This window comes from Malus domestica, chromosome 08 (genome assembly GCF_042453785.1).
Source record: "Malus domestica chromosome 08, GDT2T_hap1".
Lineage (NCBI taxonomy): Eukaryota > Viridiplantae > Streptophyta > Magnoliopsida > Rosales > Rosaceae > Malus > Malus domestica.
The window spans coordinates 628,471-649,562 of NC_091668.1; the positions used below are offsets into that span (position 1 = coordinate 628,471).

Consider the following 21,092-nt stretch of genomic DNA (forward strand, 5'->3'; position numbering starts at 1 on the left):
CAACTAATTTTTGGTTAAATTTCAATTTTCTTTAACCATAAATCAAGGTCACGTAAGCAAATTTAAAAAAAATAAAATAAAAATTATATCCTCGTTGCAATCAAATTCTTACTTTGCAACTGAGTACATTCGGATTATTGTCTTCTCGTGATTTGCCCTCTTTATTTGTGGAATTTTTCAGGTCGACGGGCCGAGGGCCCACTCTAACAACACCGATACTGTCCTCACTTAACCACCTGCACAATCCTCAGGTGTGGGGTTTTATCACAAAAGGCCTCGATATTAGTTAGAGAGGGGTATTTCTATTTAAAGCACTCTTTTCTTCTCCCTCTGTCCGATGTGGGACTGGGGTTCCAACACTCCCCCGCACGTGAGACCCCACTTATGGGTCACACGTGAATTTCCACACATCGGCAACCACGTGGAGCCATGTCGGGACTCACCCAATCACGCGGGGCCAATGGGGACCCACCCAAACACGTGGCATCTTTGGCCTACGTGGACAATCACGCGGGGCCAACGGGGACCCACCCAATCACGTGGCAGTACGGGCCCGCCTCCTGGCTCTGATACCATGTGGAATTTTTGATGTGTATTTCATATCAAAACAATTACAAGATGAAACATTATATAGGAAAAGAAAGAGAACATAAGCCTAACTTGCCTAACTTGCCTAATTTCCTAACTTGCTATTTCATATCAAAACAATTACAAAATGAAACATATATATAGGAAAAGAAAGTAGACATAAGCCTAACTTGCCTAACTTGCCTAACTTGCCTAATTTACACAAGGAAGGTTGACTAGCCTAACTTCACTAGTCATCCAACATGTTTATTTCATGCATGCATTTTAACAAAAGATATGACTTGCATGCATTCCAACACTCCCCCTCAAGCTGGATCGAGGGGATTCCTTGAGCCAAGCTTGGACAGAATGCGCATGAACTGAATCGTAGGAAGAGGTTTAGTAAAAATAACGCTTTGCTTCTTGCTGCGCCATGTTACCAAATTCCCACTTGAAATGGCTTCGTGCCGCAAACAAACAGTAATAGCTTCGTGCCGCAAACAAACAAACTTGAAATGGCTTCGTGCCGCAAACAAAGAATAATGGCTTCGTGCCACAAACTTGAACAACGTTAGGTAGAGCTAAAGCATCCATCGAGCTCTCAGCTTCATAATGTTCTCCAGCCATCTTGGCTTAGAGTAAAAGTTCTCCAGCCATCTTGGCTTAGAGTAAATGTTCTCCAGCCATCTTGGCTTAGAGTAAAAGAAACTTAGCGGAAACGATCAACAGAGCATCCATCGAGCACTCAGCTTCATAATGTTCTCCAGCCATCTTGGCTTAGAGTAAAAGTTCTCCAGCCATCTTGGCTTAGAGTAAATGTTCTCCAGCCATCTTGGCTTAGAGTAAAAGAAACTTAGCGGAAACGATCAATAGAGCCAGGAATTTAGAGTTCCTGCTCTGATACCATGTAGAATTTTGGATGTGTATTTCATGAAGAAACAATTACAAATGAAACATATATATAGGAAAAGAAAGTAGACATAAGCTTAACTTGCCTAACTTGCCTAACTTGCCTAATTTACACAAGGAAGGTTGACTAGCCTAACTTCACTAGTCATCCAACATGTTTATTTCATGCATGCATTTTAACAAAAGATATTACTTGCATGCATTCCAACATTATTCAAATCTATTTCTCTTTTTAACATAACACATCTCGTGGTCAAATAAATAACCACGAAAAATTTTGCCGTTTTATATAAGTTATTCTTGAAAAATGGTTCTTTTCAGATTCATTCCTCCTAATTTATCAAATTAGAGAATTTGTGCTCTTGAAATTTGATATAACGATTACAAACAAAAACTCACTTTAAAAGTTATAATAATTATAATCGTTGGATTAAATTTTAATGATATAGATTCCTTAATTAGTAGATTAGAAGGAAATAATTCGAAGATGATGCCTTTCCGTCATTCTCCTTCTCCACCCGCCAAACTAGAGTGACCAGTTAGGTTTTTAGAAACCATCAAAACGCAACAACTTAGGGTAACGTGGAGCTCTACATAATCAAGTTGCAGGGTTTTGCCCCAGTAACCCTAATCCAAAACGATTTAGAATCTAACGTGGTCCCACCGGAAGCTATCGGCCGAACATCGAGGCCACCTGTCTTTCCTGGCTGCATCGTCCAAGCAAGAAAAAGCCAAAAGTGATCGTCGTCCAAGCAGAGATCGTGAACTGCAAGACAGCCAGCGTTGGGTCGTGGCCGATTGAGGAAGACACACGTGGAATGTTTTGTCTACACGCCTGATTTAGAGTCTTTGGGAAAGTAGTTCGGGCGGGGGCCCACCACCCAAGGTTGACTCACGTGGGTCGTCGTTAGCTGATGACAAGTGCCTAAGTTTGGTTATCTTCTTAATCTTTGTTTAAACAACATGGTAGGTTTTCGATTGGGATCATTTTTTTGTATTTTTAATAATAAAACTGATATCTAACACATTAGTATAAATATATTCCCATACAGACTTTGTGAAGAGGCTAGTAGCATTATGGAAATGAAATACCCTTCTGAACTTCTTCCCTCGGATTCGAAGCTCTCAACTCCTTTTGTTCCCTTCTCTCTAAAAAAAAAACAAACTTATTGAAAAAAAAGAAGGAAAAAACAAAACCAGAGTTATTAGGCCCAACGACGAATCGGCAAGGCACTGTGTGCAATCGTTAGTTGGAATTTAAGTACGAATCTCTCTTTTCATATTATCATCTCCTTTCTTCTCATTCTCTCACACTTTTCTCTTTGTTTTTTTCTCTATACAAAAAGTTCAAAACAAAATGTTAACGTGACTTAATAGTAACCGTTTAAAATTTCTCTTGACCACCATTTTAGGCGCCGATTCTAGCTTCGGTTAGAGTCGGTTGCCACTTTTTCTTTTCCTTTGTTTTCTCCTTTTTTTCCCTTCTTTGCTGCTTTTTCCCCCTCATCCTCATCTTGATTTGCCCTCTTCTTCTTCCCTTGTTGTCATCCCTCTTCCTCCTTCATCTGCGTTTCGATCTTTAGCCACACTTGCGTTCGAGTTGGTGCTATGAGTTTCGGTGTTTCGATCGACTCAGGTGTTCCCAACACCACCACCTTATCTTTGTTGTTTGCCAGATTGACAGTGTTGCTCATGGTGTTCCATGGGCTTCCTTTGATTGATAACCAACTGATTTCCTTCTGTTTTTTGTTATCCTTACTTTATGGTTGTGCTCAGGGAGCAGATCAGTGCTGGATGATACGATCAAAGAGGTGATGTTTAGCGGTGGGCATGGATTTCTGCAGGTTGAGATGCACTGTCTTGGAGGAGGCGGTAGTAGCGGACTTCTTGACTTTTGTTTGTTTTTTCTGTTTTTGGGTCTTAGCTGTTTGGTTGGGCTTTTTGTTAGTTTAGGGTTTGGCCCGTGTTTTTCTATTTTCCAGTTATAGTCCTTTTTGGGTAGTAGCGGACTTCTCGGCTTTTGTTTGTTTTTTCTGTTTTTGGGTCTTAGCTGTTTGGTTGGACTTCTCGGCTTGTGTTGTGTGTTTAATAAAATTTCCTGGTGATCTTTTTGGATCCCACTTGACCAAAAAAAATATATATATATATATAGTTGTGTTTCACGTGCGGACTAGGTTCATGTGTATCTACCTTTCATGTTACATTGGGCTTTAGGTTGTACAGTTCAAAATTAATGTTTTGGGCTAAACTGGATTTTTGTTGAATTACCCTCGACATTTACATATGCCCATGTTAATTTTTCGGATTGGATCAATTTTTTCAAATCTTGAGCCCAATTGAAAATGAAATTTCTTTCGTTTATACAAAAAGATATTTTACTTTAAATTAATCTAAGTAATAGGAAGGTGACGTAGTTTGAAGTTATAACACCAATTTGTATTATAAGTAGTATCTTATTTTTATGATCAAATGAAATGTCCCTTAATTTCCTGAGAGGGATTGTTGCTCTTAGTAGCCGCCTTCATGTCTGCAATTTTTTTTTTTTTGGTAAGGAAGCGGGGAATACAACTCTAAGCTAACTTAAAACGTGAGAGGAAACAAAGGGATTTCGAAATACCCCAGAAGTATCATCCATGAACGCTGATCCAGTCCAAGCAAGAGGCTGATTGGTCATCATGTGTTTTGCTTGGGTTTGTTTGCCTTTCGGCCTAGTTGCAGCTTATTTTTATGTTTATCTCCTGTAACATCTTACATAAACGCTAAAATTCATATTAAAACTCCAGTTTGTCAACTGATCCACTGCATAATTCTTCTCCCTATAAATGTGTTTCAACTCATATATTCTCAATTGTCTTATCATTAGTCTAAAGCTTTGTATAATTGCGTCTAGAAGATTAAGGTTATCGATAGGACTTTACCAACATAATAACATCCCTGCCCTTGCCCTAAATTGACAGCAAAGCCTCCCAACTAATCTCCATGATGATCCCTTAATACACCACCAACCGCAAATTCGTCTATAATTTATCATTCTAGAGCCATCAACATTTAGTTTCCACCAACTTATGTCTGGGGGATTCCAAGCAAATCAAATTTCTCTCTTATCAGGATTAATAGAAGTGTGTGGAGTTATTTAAATTTAGGGTAAATTACATAGTAGCCCCTCAGGTTTGAGGTCTATCACAATCTCATACAACATCTTTAAAACATTTCACTTTCATACCTCACGTACTATTTTATTTCAAAATAATACATCTGTTATATTTTTCATCCATTTATCCGTTAAGTGTTGATGTGGCTACCAAATGTGTGACACGTGGCAAAACAAAGATTTTTTCAAATAAAAAAAAAATCTGAATCTTCTAAATTTAAAAAATAAAAATAAAAAAAAAGAAGAGAAATCCAAATCCCATCACCCCACCCCCTCCCCCATACCTGAACCTTGAACAAAAAAAACAAAAACCAGAAAACCCAGATCCCACCCCCCTCCCCACGCCGCTAAAGTCCAGATCTCACCAACCCCTCCTCCTCTGCACCCATCTCCACCTCCTCCGCGCACCCATCTTCCCATCTTCCCCCTCCCTCAACCCGAGCCTAACCTGCAACCCAAAAAGAAAAGAAAAAAAAAACCAGTGCATCCACCATCGCACACATCCTTTTCCATCCTCTACACACCCCACTCCATAAATCCACACTCATTGGGGAAGACGGGATCTGGGTTGCAGGGAAAGGGAGATGGGTTTTTTTTTTTCTTTCTTTTCTTTTATGGGTTGCAGGTAGTGGTGCGGAGGAGGAGGAGGTGGAGGATGGGTGCACGGTGAGTTTGGGGAAGAAAGGGGTGGGTTGCAAGGAAGGAGGGGTCGGGGAAGATGAAGATGGGTTTTTTTTGTTTTTTGTTTTTAATTTAGAAGATTCAGGTTTAAAAAAAAAAAAATTGCCACGTGGCACACATTTGGCAGCCACGTGGCATAAATGTGGTAGACACGTCAGCACTTAATGGATCAATGGATGGAAAATGTAACGGATGTATTATTTTGAAATAAAATAATACGTGAGGTATGAAAGTGAAATATTTTAAAGATGTTGTATGAGGTTGTAATCTCAAATCTAATGAGCTACTATGTAATTTACCCTTAAACTTAACTAGTAGACAAAAAGTATTAGTGATGGGAAAGGACGTCTCTTAAGTTGAGGTTAAAAAAAAAACACACCAAAAGATAGTGGCTCAACTCCACGTCCGTTAACATCCATTTTTTATGATGAATTTGCGTTGTAGTGCGTATAGACTTATCTACTCCACATTTGTACGCTTGTGACACGATATTTTAACATTAGACAAACAAAATACATCATTGCAACACTCATTGAATATCCAATGACTGATAATTGATACAAAAGTTTGGAGATTTGTTTTTGGTAAAACATTTGAGACTTTGTTTACAACTAATGCTAGCCAGACTACATTTTTTGACTAAATTTTCAAATCATGTGATGTATAACCAATAAGAAATAAGTAAGTTAATCGGCACTTAAGTAACAATTCAATCATTAACAATCACGTCATATGGTTTATTAAATTTTAGTCCAAAATAGTTGGTCTTCCTAGCATTATCATTTACTTTCTTAATGCATAAATCCAATGATTGCGGAGGAATTATGTCTTTGAAATTCCTTTTTTACTTCTCACCCTTTGGTTGGCAACACAAAGCACGCGACGTGGCAGGATTTATGGTTCCAGCTGCCCAATTCTGTGGACACACTGATCACGGACTGGATTCATTGCTCGCAATCAACGGAAATGAATGAAAAAATCATTTGTGGAAGGAATTTCAATTTTCAGGTGGGAACTCATGAATCAAAGTTTGTTCGGCTTCCAATATATACATATAATATTAGTAGGAAAATTTACGTTAAAATATGAGGTGACAGATAATCTATAGAGAAGTTACATGAGAGAATTCATGGAGAGTCACAATTTTGAAAATAAAGTTTTTTCAACATTACCTCTGAATTTTGAGCATGTTCACTTAACAAAAGTTGGAAAAATGAAGGAATCAGAGAATGTAGAAAGAAAGTAAGAATAAACAATCAGATCAACACGTAAGGGAAAGTTCCTCGTGTTTATTAATTCCAATTTCAATTTTTATTCCTTGTAGTAAACATTCTTTTATTATGAAAGCGATAGTGAAATTGGTTCCTGAGAAGGCATCTATTGTTTACAGTTGCAAGAGATGCCGATATTAAATGCCACATTCAGGAACAAATTTCACTATTTAGCATATTCCATCATATTTAGCATCTAATGTCGACATCACTTACAACTGTACCACTATTTCTTATGTCATTGTTATAGTATTGTAATTTTGTTGAATCGCTTTGTTTGAAGAAAAAAAAGAGAAGAAAAAGTCCGTAAAAATGGAAATTATATATATGTAGGTTGATACAACTCGGAAAATAATTAATTTGACAATAAACAATAACAATCTAGTGGCTAATTAATTACAATAGTTCTGTCAATAGAGTAGCAAAATGAAACCACATGCAGCTAGCTTTTGCTTTTCTTTAGTTTCGTAATCAGCACGGATTTTCAGAAACATCGAGAGACTGATCAAACCGGGTGAAGTTTTGCTCGACAAACGGGGCAAAACGAGTGCTTCGAAAGCCAGGTATCGGCGCACAGCAGATGGAAGGCGTGGTTACAGCCGGGAACCACCCGCGCCGGTTGCTCTCCCTCGATATCGTCCAAACACACCGCACATTCCCTCCTCTCCGCCATCACCTCTTTCCCCGTTATTTTAGGCAAATTGTCGAGTTCTGACGCCGACAACCCATTCTCGGAAACCTGCCTGACAGGCAGGCCAATGTTGACGGCCTGGTCGTTCGTAGCGTACCATAACAAACATACGTACACTACGAACACCGCGCTTATCGCCACGCACGGCAGAAACATCGTCAAAAACACCGAAAGCAGCATTTCGATGTTCTCTTTACGGGAATCAAACTCCTACAGTGAACCGGAAAATTCAAGTTCTATGGTAGAACTAAGGTTTTTTAGGGTGGCCGGTGAAGAAGTTGATTAGGTGAGGAGTGATGTTGTTGTGCACAACAAAACATAGCGGAAATTAGGGTTTTTCTAGAAAGACAAAACGAAAAGTTATGGGAAAATGAGAAATAATCATGGCTTGGGGAGATGGAATTCTGAGGTGGGAAAGTGAGGTGGTGACTGGCTGGGTGGTTTTACACTGTGAGTAGGCAATGGTGACGAGGATCTGTTATTTCCCCTCCGTTCACGCGTTTCGTGTTCCGCAAGTTTCTTAAAGGTGAAATATCTTGGTAGAACTATTTTCCCTCTTGGCAGTATGTTTTAAGTAAAAAATAAATTACTTAAAAACTGTTTACGATAGATATTTTCATCGATTCTCATAAAATCGACAATTTTTTAAGTTGTTTAAGATAGATATTTTCATCGACTCTCGTAAAATCGACAACTTTATTTGCTTGGAATTGCCCTTAACACTATCAATTGTATATAAATGAAATTCTTGCGTGTAACATATTGAACGCAAAAATCGAAAAACTTTTTCAAACTTCAAAATTTTTATCTAAAGGAGATTGATTATTATAAAATTAAATCAAACTCAAAATTTTGGTCTGGACTAACAAAATTATGCGTATCTCTTTGTAAACTCCTTGGGCCATTTTGGTAGATCGGATAAGGTTGGACTTTAGGTAGGGATGAGTTGCATAATCCATGTGTGTGGTTGGGTAACATAACGCATTATCTTTTCCTATTTTGAATTTGTAGCCAATCCAGTCCATATTTTAACTTTTCTTACCAAAACATTGGTTGGGGGCACAAGTACAATTTAATTGAAAATAGCTCATCTCACTCTGCATACCAAACGAGATCTTTAAGTTAGCGTGTCCCCTTATGGGCCTTTGGGCACTCAACACTCTACTAAAAAGGCCCACAAGGAACTAGGAACGTTTATTCTGTTGTTTGCCTATTGGGATTAAGGAGAGAATAGGCCCATGAAATGTGGACTAGATTCTTTGACACAAATCATAAATACTAGGTGAACTCGATTCAAACTTCCTAATTTGATGCCTTGCAAGTTACCCTACTTGTCCACGATGTCGCAGAACTCCTCACAATAATTAATACTATATTGCAAAGTGTTACAGTTTTTTTTTTTTTCTTGACAATTCTTATATGATCGCCTAACCCGAATTTCAGTTCCGTTTGACGAGTAAAACGATTTGCGCTGATGTATGTTAGGCTAGTTGGCCAAAGAAGCATACCTTTTTTTTTTAATTCGAGTTTGAACTTCTCTGCCTAAAGATTATAGAATATCACATTTTCGATATCAAAAACAGAAACATAATGAGTAACAAACAATAACTTGTCGCTCAGTATTACGGTCTAGTAGTATTTTTCTTCACTTGTAAGTGAGAGGTCTTAGGTTCAATTTTGGCTAAATGCAAATTTGAATAAAGATAATATTGTTTGTTTAAAAAAAAAACAATAACTTCTCAAAAAAATTGCGTATTTGGCTGTTTAATACAATTTCCTTCACATTATCCGCAGACACTTGGGCTGCCTGATTCTAGCAGGAGGCCCAAAGTTTAATCAATTATTTACCAACTAATTTAGCCATAAACCCGGGAAGATACAAAATTAACCATTTAATTTAGGAAACTTTAACGAAAAACTCTCAATACTGTTCATTTTAATAAAAAATTACACTTTATATTAAAAAGTTAATCATGATACTATTTACTTTACTATTTATTTTATAACTGTAGTTAAAACTTAAATTTTCAAACTCTTTTAATTAGTTTTTTATTTAATTTAATTTTGTCAAAATCCAGGGAAGATACATTTCCACAGGCGGTTCCATGCGGTCTTGGTGCAGCACAGGTGATTTGCCTTCATACGGTCCACTCGAAGAAACAGAGAGACAAAAGCGGAAGAAAAAGAATGGCGGAACCAAAGCACAGAATCCTTAAACTCGAAACAGCTTTAACGTTGTTGGTCGTGCTGGTTTTGAGCGGATGCGCGCAGAGATTGCCCCCTTCAAAATACGATGGGTTTTTGTACGGACACCACCGAGTTGACTCGGATTCGATCCTGATCGAAGCGTTCTTCGACCCGGTCTGCCCAGACAGTAGGGACGCCTGGCCGCCCCTCAAACAAGTCGTCGAGCACTACGCCCCTCGCGTCACGGTGGCAATTCACCTCTTACCGTTGCCGTAAGTAAACAGACTCCTCTCTTTCTATCTGCCTATGTCTTCGTCAGAAATTGGATAAGAACAATTAATTTATTTATTTATTTTCAAACTATAGATGTTGTTAGATTAGAGGTTAGATTAGTCATTGACGGAATTTGAGCACACGCCCTCAAGGGCTCAACAGTTTTCCACCACTGTGGTAGAGGGCCAATAAGAACAATTGAAGTCGTATAGTTTTTGAGAAATCGATTGCATGTTATGAATTTGAAGTCAGAAGCTTATGTACAACGAAAAATCAAAGCGATTAAATTAATGAAAATGAAACCGACAAATAGCCTGTTTGCAAAGTAAGGGTAAGTCTGCGTCCATCGCAAAGCGGGGAGCCTAAGAGCTTAAACCGACAAATAAACCAGGCTTAGTTTTGCAAAATTCAGACTTCGAGGCGACCTGGGTAAATTTGTAGCAGATGACCCTGATCGGTAAATGTCAAATTACTTCAAAAATCTTGTTTCTGTAACTGCAGTTACCATGACAATGCTTTCGTTACTTCTCGGGCTCTGCACATCGTAAACCAGCTGAAACCTTCTGCTACATTCCCATTGTTGGAGTGGTTCTTCAAGAATCAGGTTAAGATCACTTCATTAGTTGTTAATTTCGTAGCATATCCTTTTTTTGGTGCTGATTTATACTTGTTTTTCATTTGCTACTATCGGTCTATCTATCTATCTGCAATCTGCATTATGTAGAAATTTCTTGAATCGCTCTCGGGAATTCACTTATTCGATCCATTGCTCAGCTGCTAGGCTAATTCGCTGGATTTCGAGCTCATATTTCTTAGACGAAAGCTACTATTTGGTTGCTTGGTAGTTTATTAGCCAAGATATGTATGTGTTGTTGGTATTAAAGTTTCTGTTGATCTGAAATTGTCTCAAAAAATTAAACAGGAGAGGTATTATAATGCTCAAACTCGCAACATGTCCAGGGTTGCTGTTGTAAATGACATAGTGAACTCTGTCACAGAAGTGATTGGGAACTCCTATCACAGCGCCATTGAATTTGGCTTCAATGACCGGAAAACGGATCTGAAAACAAGGGTTTCCTTCAAGGTAATGCAGTATATGTCGTTTCTACGTTACTTATAATTTCGAATAGCTAGTATGCTTATATTGGTGTTACAATTAAGCACATTATGAAAAGTGCTACCGCACACGCAATCTCTCATTTGCAGGAGTCATACAGTTGACAATTAGAACCGTGCAGTCTTCCCAATATTCGGTTTTTCATGTTCATTGTCTTTCGTCATGCAGTTTAGCGCTTCAAGAGGGGTGTACGGAACACCTACTTTCTTTGTCAATGGATTTGTATTGCCAGATGCTGGCTCCAGTCTAGATTTTAACGGGTGGAAAAAAATCATTGATCCGTTAGTTGTTGGTAACGGGGCGCCGAAGAGCCAAGAAAATGTGCAATTCTTCTTGTGAAGGACTGAGCTAATTGCTTGATGTGCTTGGTTGGTTGAAGAATAAACTCAACAATGCTGGGTCCAGTGTAGATTTATCTGTGAATTGTAGTCATGGAATTATTGATCTGTAACAATTGTGAAAAATGCATCCAGTCTGCTTAAGACTTTTGCCCCTCTTGTCTCGTATTGCTATTTGCCTTGTTAAAGGTCATTTCATGTTGGTTGAAGTTTTCCAATTAGCAACAGCGAAGAACAGTAGAAGGGGAGGTCATTTTTTATCCAAGATAGTGTTAAGGTAATTTTTTAAGGAAAACTAATGAAAAGGGCTTGAAAACTTTGAGTTTTAACGATAATGACAAAATAAAGGGTAAAGTGAATAGTACCAGGTTTGACTTTTTAGTGTACAAATGTGGTTTTTCGTTAAAACTCTCTATTTTTTATTCAAGAAGGTGATCAGTGGTGGCTTGGCCACGGTGTCCACCCTTGGGGCCGGGAAGACTCTTAAAGGCATTTCAACCTACTTCTGGTCACCATGATTTTTGAGTCTATTTTATTTGAAACGATATATTTTTCGAAATTTGAACCTAATAAGGGCCAGTTTTGGATTACTGTGTTTTTTTTTTTTTAAATTACTTCTGATGTGCTTTAAGAATAATCAGTTGTAAAATAAAGCTGATGAGCGCTTGGCTAACTGAATTTTAAAAGTGTTATGAATTTGTGAGTATAAAAAGCAGCATAAAAGCGTTTGGTAAAATTTAATGTAAAAGTGATATAACTATATACAATAACAAATGGACATAATAGTAGGAGTGGGGGTGACGACAACAGTAGTGGTGGTTGCGGCAATAATGGTGGTAGTGGCAGTTGTGGTTGTGGTGGCAGTGATGGCGGTTGTGGTAGTGATGCATGGTGGTGGTGGTGGCGATGGCGGCATTGATGGTGGTAACAATGGTGGCGGTGGCGATGGTGGCAACAATGGTGGAGTAGAGGTAATGATGGTGGTGACAATGGTAGTGTTTACTTTTTTTCTCTAAAGGATAAAATGTGTGTGGAAAGCTAAATAATGTCACTTAAAAAAAAAAATTAATCAAGGTATACAACAATTGAAACTATTTATTAAAGACCCAACTATGCTTTTTATTAAAGTAGCTTTTAAAAGCAACCTCTATGTTGCTTTTAAAAGCTGTTGTCTGGAGCATGTTGCTTTCAAAACAGGGAGTTTTAACGAAAAGCCCACGTTACTGTTCACTTTAACGAAAAACCACATTTTTACACTAAAAAGTCAAACCTGGTACTATTCATTTTACCTTTTATTTAGTCGTTATCGTTAAAACTCAAAGTTTTCAAGCCTTTTTCATTAGTTTTCCTTTTAAAATAAGTAGAATATTTTACTTTTACCAAACATTTTTTTACTGCTTAACTTTAAAGTGAAGCAGTTTTTAGTAAAAAAAAAAGCAATACCAAACAAGGCCTAAGACTTCTCAGCTGCATTTGAAGAATAATACTACTAGACCTTAGTATTAAGTAACAAGTCTCTCTAAACTTAAAATTAGGGCCAATGTAACGGTCAATTAATTGTCACAAATGTCCAAAATTTCTGTATGTGTAACGGACATGATTAATTTTTAGGGGTATATACGTCAACAAAATACCATATCTACAGGGTAAAATAATAAATACTTGAAACTCTGGTAAATACTTCGAAAACATGATAATCGAGTTATGAGAAACAATTAAGAAAATAATTAAAGTTACACATATGCAATTCTATTGTATAAAATGGTAGAAAATAACCATCAATTTAACAGAATATTTAACATGCAAAAACTTTGGACAAAATGAGAAAAAATAGAGGTTCAAAATCAAATTAAAAGTTCAGAGAAGACGAAATCACAAAAATACAACATTGTAAAGTGTGTTTTTATGTTCGTAGATATTTGAAAATTACGAGAGGCTCAACACCGTATATGGGCCGGGCTCTACAAAGTGCACAAACCCCTTGAGGAAGTAAGCAACTGTTTGGAGACATAGACGGGGAAGGAAGTAAAGATGGTGGTTAGGGTAGTTTCGTGGAGAGTATATAAACCAAGAGACAACCCCGCGCTGCGGATTAGGGCGTAAAAGAAAAACGAAGCCGTAGAAGAGGGCTCTTTTTTGTGTGGAGCGCTTACTTATCCTTTTTTGAACCACCACCAGCACCACCGGTACGTTCCCCTTCCTCTCTCCGTCCAGATCCAACCCTCCGTTTCCTTCTCTCCCCTCTCGATTTTGCATGTTCCGCCTCCTTAGCTTCTGTTTGGTTTCCGAGAATCTGTTTTCCCGATAAATTTTTTGATTTTGTTGTCTGTGTTGAGCTGTGCGTTTGGGACCTGGTTTTGTTTTGTTTGTCCCGGAATTTGTAGAGCGTGATTGTTTAATTTAATTTAATTTAAATTTTCGTTTGGTTTTTTGAGACGATTAGTTTTATGTTTTGAAAAAAATTGTAGGGCGGAAGAGATGGATCGGTACCAGAGAGTGGAGAAGCCGAGAGTGGAGACGCCTATCGATGAGAACGAGATTAGGATTACCAGTCAGGGCAGGATGCGCAACTACATCACCTACGCCATGACCCTGCTTCAGGTCTCTCTCTCCCTCTCCTCTTTTTTTTTTCTTCCATTTTTTGTGTTTAATTTCTGCTTTCGGATCTATCGAATTGAATTTTTTTTAATAGAATGAAATTTTGTTGTGTATTATGATGAAACAAATTCAAACTGTGTTGTTAATCTTGTGTGTTTATCTGCTGCTGTTGATTTTCTGCTCGTATGCGATTATATGGTAGTATATAAGGTGTATGGAAGTTTGAGAATGCGTAGGGATGAATTAATAAAAATTGAATAGAGATTGCGGATTTATGTTAGGTTTTGATAAACCTATATTACTTGATACAGCACCTTAGATTTTACTTATCCGAGAGACTTCCGGTTGTAGTTTAGGTTATTTTAGACCTATATTAGTTATTACAATACCTTAGGTTTTCTTTATCCGCTTGTGCCGCATCCTTGCAGGAAAAAGGATCGGATGAAGTTGTGTTCAAGGCCATGGGAAGAGCCATCAACAAGACTGTAACGATTGTGGAGTTAATCAAGGTTATGTGTCTTCTTCTGAATCGTTATGTATTGTTTGTGAGATGTTTGTTTCCGTCCTTGGATTAGGCTGACAAGATGTTCTTATTACTGTTGTTTCAGAGAAGAATTGTTGGTCTTCATCAGAACACTACAATTGGTTCCACAGACATAACTGATATCTATGAACCTCTTGAGGAAGGCCTTGATACGTAAGTCTAGTTTAAACTTTAAACCGTATTTTGAACACCTCTGATTTGTTGCAGTGCTTCATGAGGGGTACTATTTTTTTGGCCTTGTCTGTTATTGGTGATTTTATACCTCGTGTTGTCCTGTTTTTGTCACAGTCTGGAGACAACAAGGCATGTGTCAATGATTGTGATAACTCTGTCAAAGAAGGAAATAAATCAATCCTCCATCGGGTGAGTTTCTACTAGTTACCTTTTTCTTGTTTGAATTGTAACCTGAGGGTGTAGTCGAGTTGTCTTAGCGTATGTAGAATCTCTTCCTGACAATATATGGAACCATATTACTCAAAAGAGTGGAGGATCTCCTATAACTCTGGTTATTTATAAATTGTGTATCTAATACATGTATACACAATTTACATTGGTTATTAGCATTATGGATTGCTGAGTCACACATTAAGATATGTAAGAACCTTCTTTACGAATTAGGCTAAGAAATTATAGCAGAATAGTTGTATATGTTGTTACGGTCATAGTTGTATATGTTGTTATGGTCTGCAAGTACAAGTTGCTTGCTTTCATGTCGAAAATGAAACTCTGGTACCAATTATGTTCCGTTGTTCCTTTTCCGTTGTTCATATTAACATTTGTGAACTACTGCTACCATCAGGTATCAGCCGCCTTTACCCGCCGAGCTTGTGAAGGCATCAACGGAGATTGATTATGAAGGAGGTACTACCATTTTACTAACCGCATTCATTTAATTAGCAATTGTCTTCTTCCCTCCCCCTCCTCCTCTAGTATTACTCTACATTTTGTTGAACATTTCTGTTCTCTGCAGAGGGCACAACAAATGGTCGTGGACGTGGACGTGGCAGAGGAAGGGGAAGGTTCAGAGGTAGCCTGTTAGAATGTTTCTACACTTTTACTTTCCTTTTTCTATAATTTTCTCCTATTAATTCTGCTGGCACTATAATGGTTTCCTTTACCAATTTCAACCCTGTATACCTTAATATAGATACGTTCTAAAATGATTGAGTAATTGTGATTCAAGAATGTTATGATGGTTTTAGGTGTCTTGATTGGTGGACAGTATTACATCCTGAATGGTAGCTGGTTTTCGATTTAAAACAGGCTATTGAAGTGTTTTAATGGTTAAATTGTTTTGATAATAATTGTAGGGAATGGCTTTGTCTCAACTGAATATGACGATGGAGGTTACGACCAGAGTCAGGGTAACTTTAGGGGTAGGGGCCGTGGGAGAGGACGTGGTTTCCGAGGCCGTGGAAGAGGAGGGTACAATGGTCCCCAGTATGATGCTCAGCAAGATGGAGGATACATTGAAGAAGCACCTGCCCAAGGTGGCCGTGGTATGTATATCTCGTTTTTTCCCTTGTATATAGCCACAGGCAGGCGTGATGTAGCCAACTGAAATTGTTATGCATTGCTTCTCAATACAATATTGGTGTGCAGGTCGTGGCCGTGGGAGGGGAGGATATCGTGGAAGGGGACGTGGCTATAGGTCAAATGGGCCGATCCAGGCAGCTGCTTGAGGTGCGATACGAGCGTCATTGGAACATCATACAAAAAATGGCCAGAGTCAAGTAATGGACGCCTTATCTTATCAAATATCTATGTTTACAAGTTTCCGTTTTTTCCATGTCGTTTATTATTATCCGTGGTATGGCAGACTTCTAATGTTAACTGTACGGCATGATCCCTGTAGATTTAGTTTAGAGTTCCATGAGGCAATCCCTCCGTTTTGTCGTGTAGATTTAGGTGAGATGTTTGAACAGTTGTAATTTTCCATCTGGATTGATAAGCGTATTCTTTTATTTTATTGTTGCCAAAGTTTTTGGTGTCAGAATTATCTCCCCTCCTCCTCCTCCTCTTTCATTTTTTGGCTTTGCAAGAACAGTATAATGCATGTTTGTGGTGCTTTTAAGATGATGAGTGTATTTTTAACTGCGAAGATTTGTAGGGTGCGGGTTTGAGTACAGGTTTGTATGGGTTTGAGTACAGGTTTGTATACTAAACGTATGGTTTTGGGCCTCAATAAATGCTATGATAACATCTAAAGGTATTGTAATATTTTCCTTAATTCACACGTAAAAGATTTCTTAAAATTCTATATTTTATATTTTCTCAAATTTTTTTAGTTATAATACAGTTTTTAATTGGTTTTTCGAGTTTTTGACTAAATATATTGCATGTGCTACATAACTCTCTGACCGTAGCATGCAAAAATTCATTTGGTAACATGTGCATGTTAAATCGCAATTGTCGTTTGGAACTTAGGTTGGATCGTGTTTTGAACTCAAAACCGAGCCAACCCAGACCGTGCCTATCCCTGTATCTAATGATATTTCTCTTAGTTACTAAGTGAAAGGTTTCGGGTTTATCTCACATGGACGAGGAGCACATATAATTTGTGTTGAGTTTGGTGTTTAGTAATGATTGGTCTATTATGCGACGTAGTTTAATATTCCTCTCCTAGAATTTGAGTAGAATATCATTGTATCAAAATAAAAGAAAAGTATAGAGTTTAATTCGTATAAAGAATTATTTTCAAAAGTGTAATGCACGTGTATTTTTTTTTAAGTATAAAAATTTGAAGTGAACAATGATAATTTTATAGTGCCAATAACAATTGTTTTTCCTATTTTGTTTCTTCAATTTTTAATGGCGATATTTTGGTTCCTCTCAATTGATGACTGAAATTTGACTTGAAGAGAAAGAAAACTTGAAAACAATAGTTTTAAAAGGTTAAAAATTCATAGATTTTAATGGAGTTTTATAGACTTTATTTGTATTTTAGGTGAATTCATTCAAAATAGCCTGATTTCTTAAAACCTTGAAAAAAAAACACTATAAAATCCATCAAATCCTTCACTTTAAATACTTTAAGATCACATTCTAACATTATGTTTAGATGAAGGAAATAAACTTAGAATTTGGATAAAAGTCATAATTTATAAATTGACATGTACCAATTCTCTTGTTTGGATTCATAAACATAGAAATTTAGAATTTTCGCGTGGAAAAAAAAACTTGAAATTTGGGATCTCCAATTTCTAAGTTTAAATTTCATGTAAATAAGTGTTATTTCCCAATTTCTATGATTTAGAGTTAAAAAAAAAACAAATTCCGCATTTAATTCATTTGTTTTTTTAGGTTAACCGAACAAGGAATTTCACAAATTCTAAAAAATAAAATCCCGGCATTTCAATTTCCATCATTTTAAAATTCTTTAGGAATCTTAAATTTCTTCATCCAAACATAATGTAATTGAATTTTTTATAAATTACTTCAAAATCTTGAATAAATACATCCAGATTTCTATGAAGTTCTATAAAGTTTTAAAATCTTAATGAAATAGTTAATACTCATAAATTCTACTTTGATTGATTTAAAATAGGGAACTTTAACGGAAAACTCTCAGTACTGTTCACTTTAACGAAAAACCACATTTTTACATTCAATCCTGATACTATTCACTTTACCATTTATTTTGTCATTATCGTTAAAACTCAAATTTTCAAGTATTTTTCATTAGTTTTCTTTTAAAATATTAATGAATGACGCAGAATTTGTAAACTCTTTTAAAATCCTATAAACCGCCTGCAACCAAGAAAAAGCAGGTGCTGCAAAAAATCTGGTAGGTAGGTGTTATTGAAGGAGAAAGAAGAGATGAGTAATCAAGACGTGCAGATGAAAGACGACGAATCCCAATCCCAATCCAAACCCTCTTTCCATTCCGATTCGGCTTCCACTCTGCAGCGTAAGCTTCAAAATCTCTGTCTCAGTTTTCTTCCAACTTCTAGGGTTTTCGTTTCCTCATGAGTTACATATCTAATTCTGAAATTTGGGGCTTTTCCTAACACCCTAGATTTGAAGGAGGCGGCGTCGTTTATTGAGGCCGCTTCCTCCACCAAAGAGGTCCGCAGAATATCTCGCGCCGTCCGCCTCACGGTTGCGCTCCGCCGCAAGCTCACAGCCGCCGTGCTCTCTGCATTTCTCGATTTCGCTCTTCTTCCTGGTTCTGAAGCACACGCGCATTTGTCTGCCTACCTTAAGGTGTTTGAATAATCGAACAATGTTTATTTACTGTTACATTAATTTTTCTTGTTCGAATTTTTGCAAATTATTGTGTTTGAATTTGTACTGTGTAGAATGATAAGCATGACATGGAAGTTGACAATGATGCTGCAGCTTCTCCTGTTCAAGTTCCGGCAAAGCACGCGTTGCCCGAGCTCGATATCTACTGTTACTTGCTTGTGATACTTTTTCTGATTGATCAGAAAAGATACGATGAGGTTGAATCGATCACTCTGCTCTTCTTTTTTGTTTGATTTCTCCATTGTCTGTGTTGAGTTGACCCAAATTTGAAAACTTTCGTTTCTTTTTCTTGCGCCATTCTTTTAGGCGAAAGCTTGTTCCTCAGCTAGTATTGCGCGAATTAAGAGTTTCAATAGAAGAACCGTCGATGTTCTAGCATCCAGATTGTACTTTTATTACTCGTTTTGCTATGAGCTGACTGGAAATCTTGCTGAAATTCGGGGGTAAGCTGTTGATCAACCCAATATGTCTCTTTTGTTTGCAACTTTTAAGTTTAACCCCTCACTACATATGTTCTTATGCATGCTTGTACACATTTAACACATGAAAGGAACCCTGAGGACACTGGTTGCTCTGTCGGATTGTAGTATCTGCTCTAATTTCATTGCATCTGTTTTTTAGCAACCTCCTTGCGCTGCATCGCATTGCCACATTGCGTCATGATGAGTTGGGTCAGGTGAGTGTCCAAGGGGATTACAGTTTGTTTTGTATTTGGGATGTTAGAACTTAAAACTATATGGTTATGTTATGCAGGAAACACTTCTCAACCTGTTACTTCGAAACTATCTCCATTATAACCTATATGACCAGGCAGAGAAGCTAAGGTCTAAGGCACCACGATTTGAAGCACATTCAAACCAACAGGTACAGCAATCTCTTTCCAGATTATATAACTAGAATCCAGTTTTATAAATCTAGAGTCTCGGGAGTTATCCATTTTTTCCCTGTTGGAGCTTTGCATTCCTTAAGAACTTGCAACTGCATTTTGAGCTTTGTTCCCCCCCCCCCCCCCCCCCTCCTCTGAAACTTTGTTTACATTTCTCATGGTTTTTTTTTTTCTTAAAAACCTTTTCAAGACTCAATATTCGAGTCATACACTTCACCAGCTTCCTGGTGATATGTGCCTAATGGTGTCCATCAATGCTTGTCAACGTTCTGTTACCGTAAGTCGACATTGTGTTTGAAGTGTCTAAATTGCGAATATCTGAGACAATTGTTTTATATGCAGTTTTGCCGTTATCTCTTCTACCTTGGAAAGATTCGGACAATACAATTGGAGTATACAGATGCAAAAGAGTCTCTCTTGCAGGCTGCTCGTAAAGCCCCTCTTGCAGCCCAAGGTTTCCGAATTCAATGTAACAAATGGGCTGTCTTGGTTCGCCTGCTGCTTGGGGAAATACCAGAGAGGATCATCTTCATGCAGAAAGGAATGGAAAAAGCTTTGAGGCCATACTTTGAACTTACAAATGTAAGTCTACATTCTCATGACTGTTAATCGTCTTGCCTAAATGGTGTCTGACTACTTGCTTAAATATCAACTGATTAATGTTATCATCCATTCTTTTTCAAATTGTTGGCATTGTCAGGCTGTTCGAATTGGTGATTTAGAACTATTCAGAAATGTTGCAGCAAAGTTTTCTGGCACTTTCAGTAAGGACCAAACCCACAATTTAATTGTTCGGCTGCGACATAATGTCATCAGGACAGGATTGCGAAATATCAGCATCTCTTATTCGCGCATCTCACTTGCTGATGTTGCCGAGAAGTTAAGATTGGTTTCAGGAAACCCAATCGCGGATGCTGAAAGCATCGTGGCTAAGGCTATCCGTGACGGCGCCATTGAGGCCTCGTTAGATCATGCAAATGGGTGGATGGTGTCCAAGGAAACTGGAGACATTTACTCTACTAATGAGCCTCAGGCTGCTTTCAACTCCAGGATTGCCTTTTGTCTCAACATGCACAACGAAGCAGTTCGGGCCCTGCGGTTTCCTCCAAATCCACACAAGGAGAAAGAGAGTGCTGAGAGGAGAGAGAGGCAACAACAGGAGCAAGAGCTTGCCAACCATATTGCAGAGGACGACGACGACGACGATTTTTAATGCCAAGTGTTCCTTAAGTGTTTCTTGATTCTAGACAGATGGTTCCTCCTTTTCATTTAGACACCCGGTATTAACCTCGAATTGTAACTGTTATCAGTTGTTATGTTAAATACTTAATCCTACGTTTTTAAATCTCAAATCTGCCCTATGATGCATGCTAGCCCCAAATTCCAAATCACGAATTGCGAAATACACCAAAGAGCGTGTTTCGCGTTTATCACATTACAACTAGCACTAGTTGTGTGTTTTTTGCAAGAAACACTTTTTAAGTGTTTTTTCATGATGCATTTGTATTTGAAGTAAGGATGATTTTAATAACATTTTCAATAAAAACGTTTTTAGCCATTTTAAAAGCACTTCCAAATGAGTTCTTAGATGTTAAATATTGGTCATTGTAACTTTGACTAAGAATATAACA

At 37.6% G+C, this 21,092-nt stretch overlaps 4 protein-coding genes and 1 long non-coding RNA gene across 5 annotated transcripts; 4 read left to right on the plus strand and 1 right to left on the minus strand.

The window, feature by feature from the left end:
• The first annotated feature begins 2,540 nt into the window (after positions 1-2,540).
• LOC108170525 (uncharacterized) lies at positions 2,541-3,638 on the plus strand. Its single transcript, XR_001786907.3, has 2 exons — positions 2,541-3,112; positions 3,253-3,638. It is a non-coding gene; the product is annotated as an uncharacterized lncRNA (long non-coding RNA).
• A 1,350-nt stretch (positions 3,639-4,988) lies between these two features.
• Positions 4,989-7,450, minus strand: LOC103440319 (E3 ubiquitin-protein ligase ATL23-like). Its single transcript, XM_008378997.1, has 2 exons — positions 7,091-7,450; positions 4,989-5,075 (listed from the first exon to the last, which is right to left on the minus strand). The coding sequence occupies exons 1-2, from the start codon at positions 7,448-7,450 to the stop codon at positions 4,989-4,991; spliced, it is 447 nt and encodes a 148-aa protein (XP_008377219.1).
• Positions 7,451-9,326: 1,876 nt separating this feature from the next.
• LOC103410449 (uncharacterized) lies at positions 9,327-11,339 on the plus strand. Its single transcript, XM_008349151.3, has 4 exons — positions 9,327-9,729; positions 10,232-10,334; positions 10,653-10,814; positions 11,016-11,339. The coding sequence occupies exons 1-4, from the start codon at positions 9,458-9,460 to the stop codon at positions 11,184-11,186; spliced, it is 708 nt and encodes a 235-aa protein (XP_008347373.2). The 5' UTR covers positions 9,327-9,457; the 3' UTR covers positions 11,187-11,339.
• Positions 11,340-13,117: 1,778 nt separating this feature from the next.
• On the plus strand, positions 13,118-16,307 carry LOC103410419 (uncharacterized). Its single transcript, XM_008349122.3, has 9 exons — positions 13,118-13,371; positions 13,654-13,786; positions 14,212-14,292; positions 14,392-14,480; positions 14,616-14,690; positions 15,127-15,188; positions 15,298-15,354; positions 15,638-15,826; positions 15,930-16,307. The coding sequence occupies exons 2-9, from the start codon at positions 13,664-13,666 to the stop codon at positions 16,007-16,009; spliced, it is 756 nt and encodes a 251-aa protein (XP_008347344.1). The 5' UTR covers positions 13,118-13,371; positions 13,654-13,663; the 3' UTR covers positions 16,010-16,307.
• A 1,724-nt stretch (positions 16,308-18,031) lies between these two features.
• On the plus strand, positions 18,032-20,813 carry LOC103410450 (probable 26S proteasome non-ATPase regulatory subunit 3). The gene is made up of 8 exons (XM_029106544.2): positions 18,032-18,237; positions 18,346-18,533; positions 18,629-18,772; positions 18,882-19,018; positions 19,197-19,251; positions 19,329-19,439; positions 19,804-20,043; positions 20,162-20,813. Exons 1-8 carry the CDS (start codon positions 18,147-18,149, stop codon positions 20,672-20,674), a joined length of 1,479 nt encoding a protein of 492 aa, XP_028962377.1. The 5' UTR covers positions 18,032-18,146; the 3' UTR covers positions 20,675-20,813.
• Positions 20,814-21,092: the final 279 nt, after the last annotated feature.

What these genes read in the sequence shown, in the direction of transcription:
- LOC103440319 (XM_008378997.1), bottom strand. Translation starts at nt 7,450, where the DNA reads ATGCTGCTTTCGGTGTTTTTGACGATGTTTCTGCCGTGCGTGGCGATA. An exon ending in GTCGAGCAAAACTTCACCCG is followed by an intron (nt 5,076 to 7,090) that starts GTTTGATCAGTC and finishes TTTGGGTTGCAG; the next exon opens with GTTAGGCTCGGGTTGAGGGA.
- LOC103410449 (XM_008349151.3), top strand. Translation starts at nt 9,458, where the DNA reads ATGGCGGAACCAAAGCACAGAATCCTTAAACTCGAAACAGCTTTAACG. An exon ending in ATTCACCTCTTACCGTTGCC is followed by an intron (nt 9,730 to 10,231) that starts GTAAGTAAACAG and finishes CTGTAACTGCAG; the next exon opens with TTACCATGACAATGCTTTCG. An exon ending in AGTGGTTCTTCAAGAATCAG is followed by an intron (nt 10,335 to 10,652) that starts GTTAAGATCACT and finishes AAAATTAAACAG; the next exon opens with GAGAGGTATTATAATGCTCA.
- LOC103410419 (XM_008349122.3), top strand. Translation starts at nt 13,664, where the DNA reads ATGGATCGGTACCAGAGAGTGGAGAAGCCGAGAGTGGAGACGCCTATC. An exon ending in GGAGATTGATTATGAAGGAG is followed by an intron (nt 15,189 to 15,297) that starts GTACTACCATTT and finishes TGTTCTCTGCAG; the next exon opens with AGGGCACAACAAATGGTCGT. An exon ending in AGGAAGGGGAAGGTTCAGAG is followed by an intron (nt 15,355 to 15,637) that starts GTAGCCTGTTAG and finishes TAATAATTGTAG; the next exon opens with GGAATGGCTTTGTCTCAACT.
- LOC103410450 (XM_029106544.2), top strand. Translation starts at nt 18,147, where the DNA reads ATGAGTAATCAAGACGTGCAGATGAAAGACGACGAATCCCAATCCCAA. An exon ending in TTCGGCTTCCACTCTGCAGC is followed by an intron (nt 18,238 to 18,345) that starts GTAAGCTTCAAA and finishes CTAACACCCTAG; the next exon opens with ATTTGAAGGAGGCGGCGTCG. An exon ending in AAGCACATTCAAACCAACAG is followed by an intron (nt 19,440 to 19,803) that starts GTACAGCAATCT and finishes TTTTATATGCAG; the next exon opens with TTTTGCCGTTATCTCTTCTA.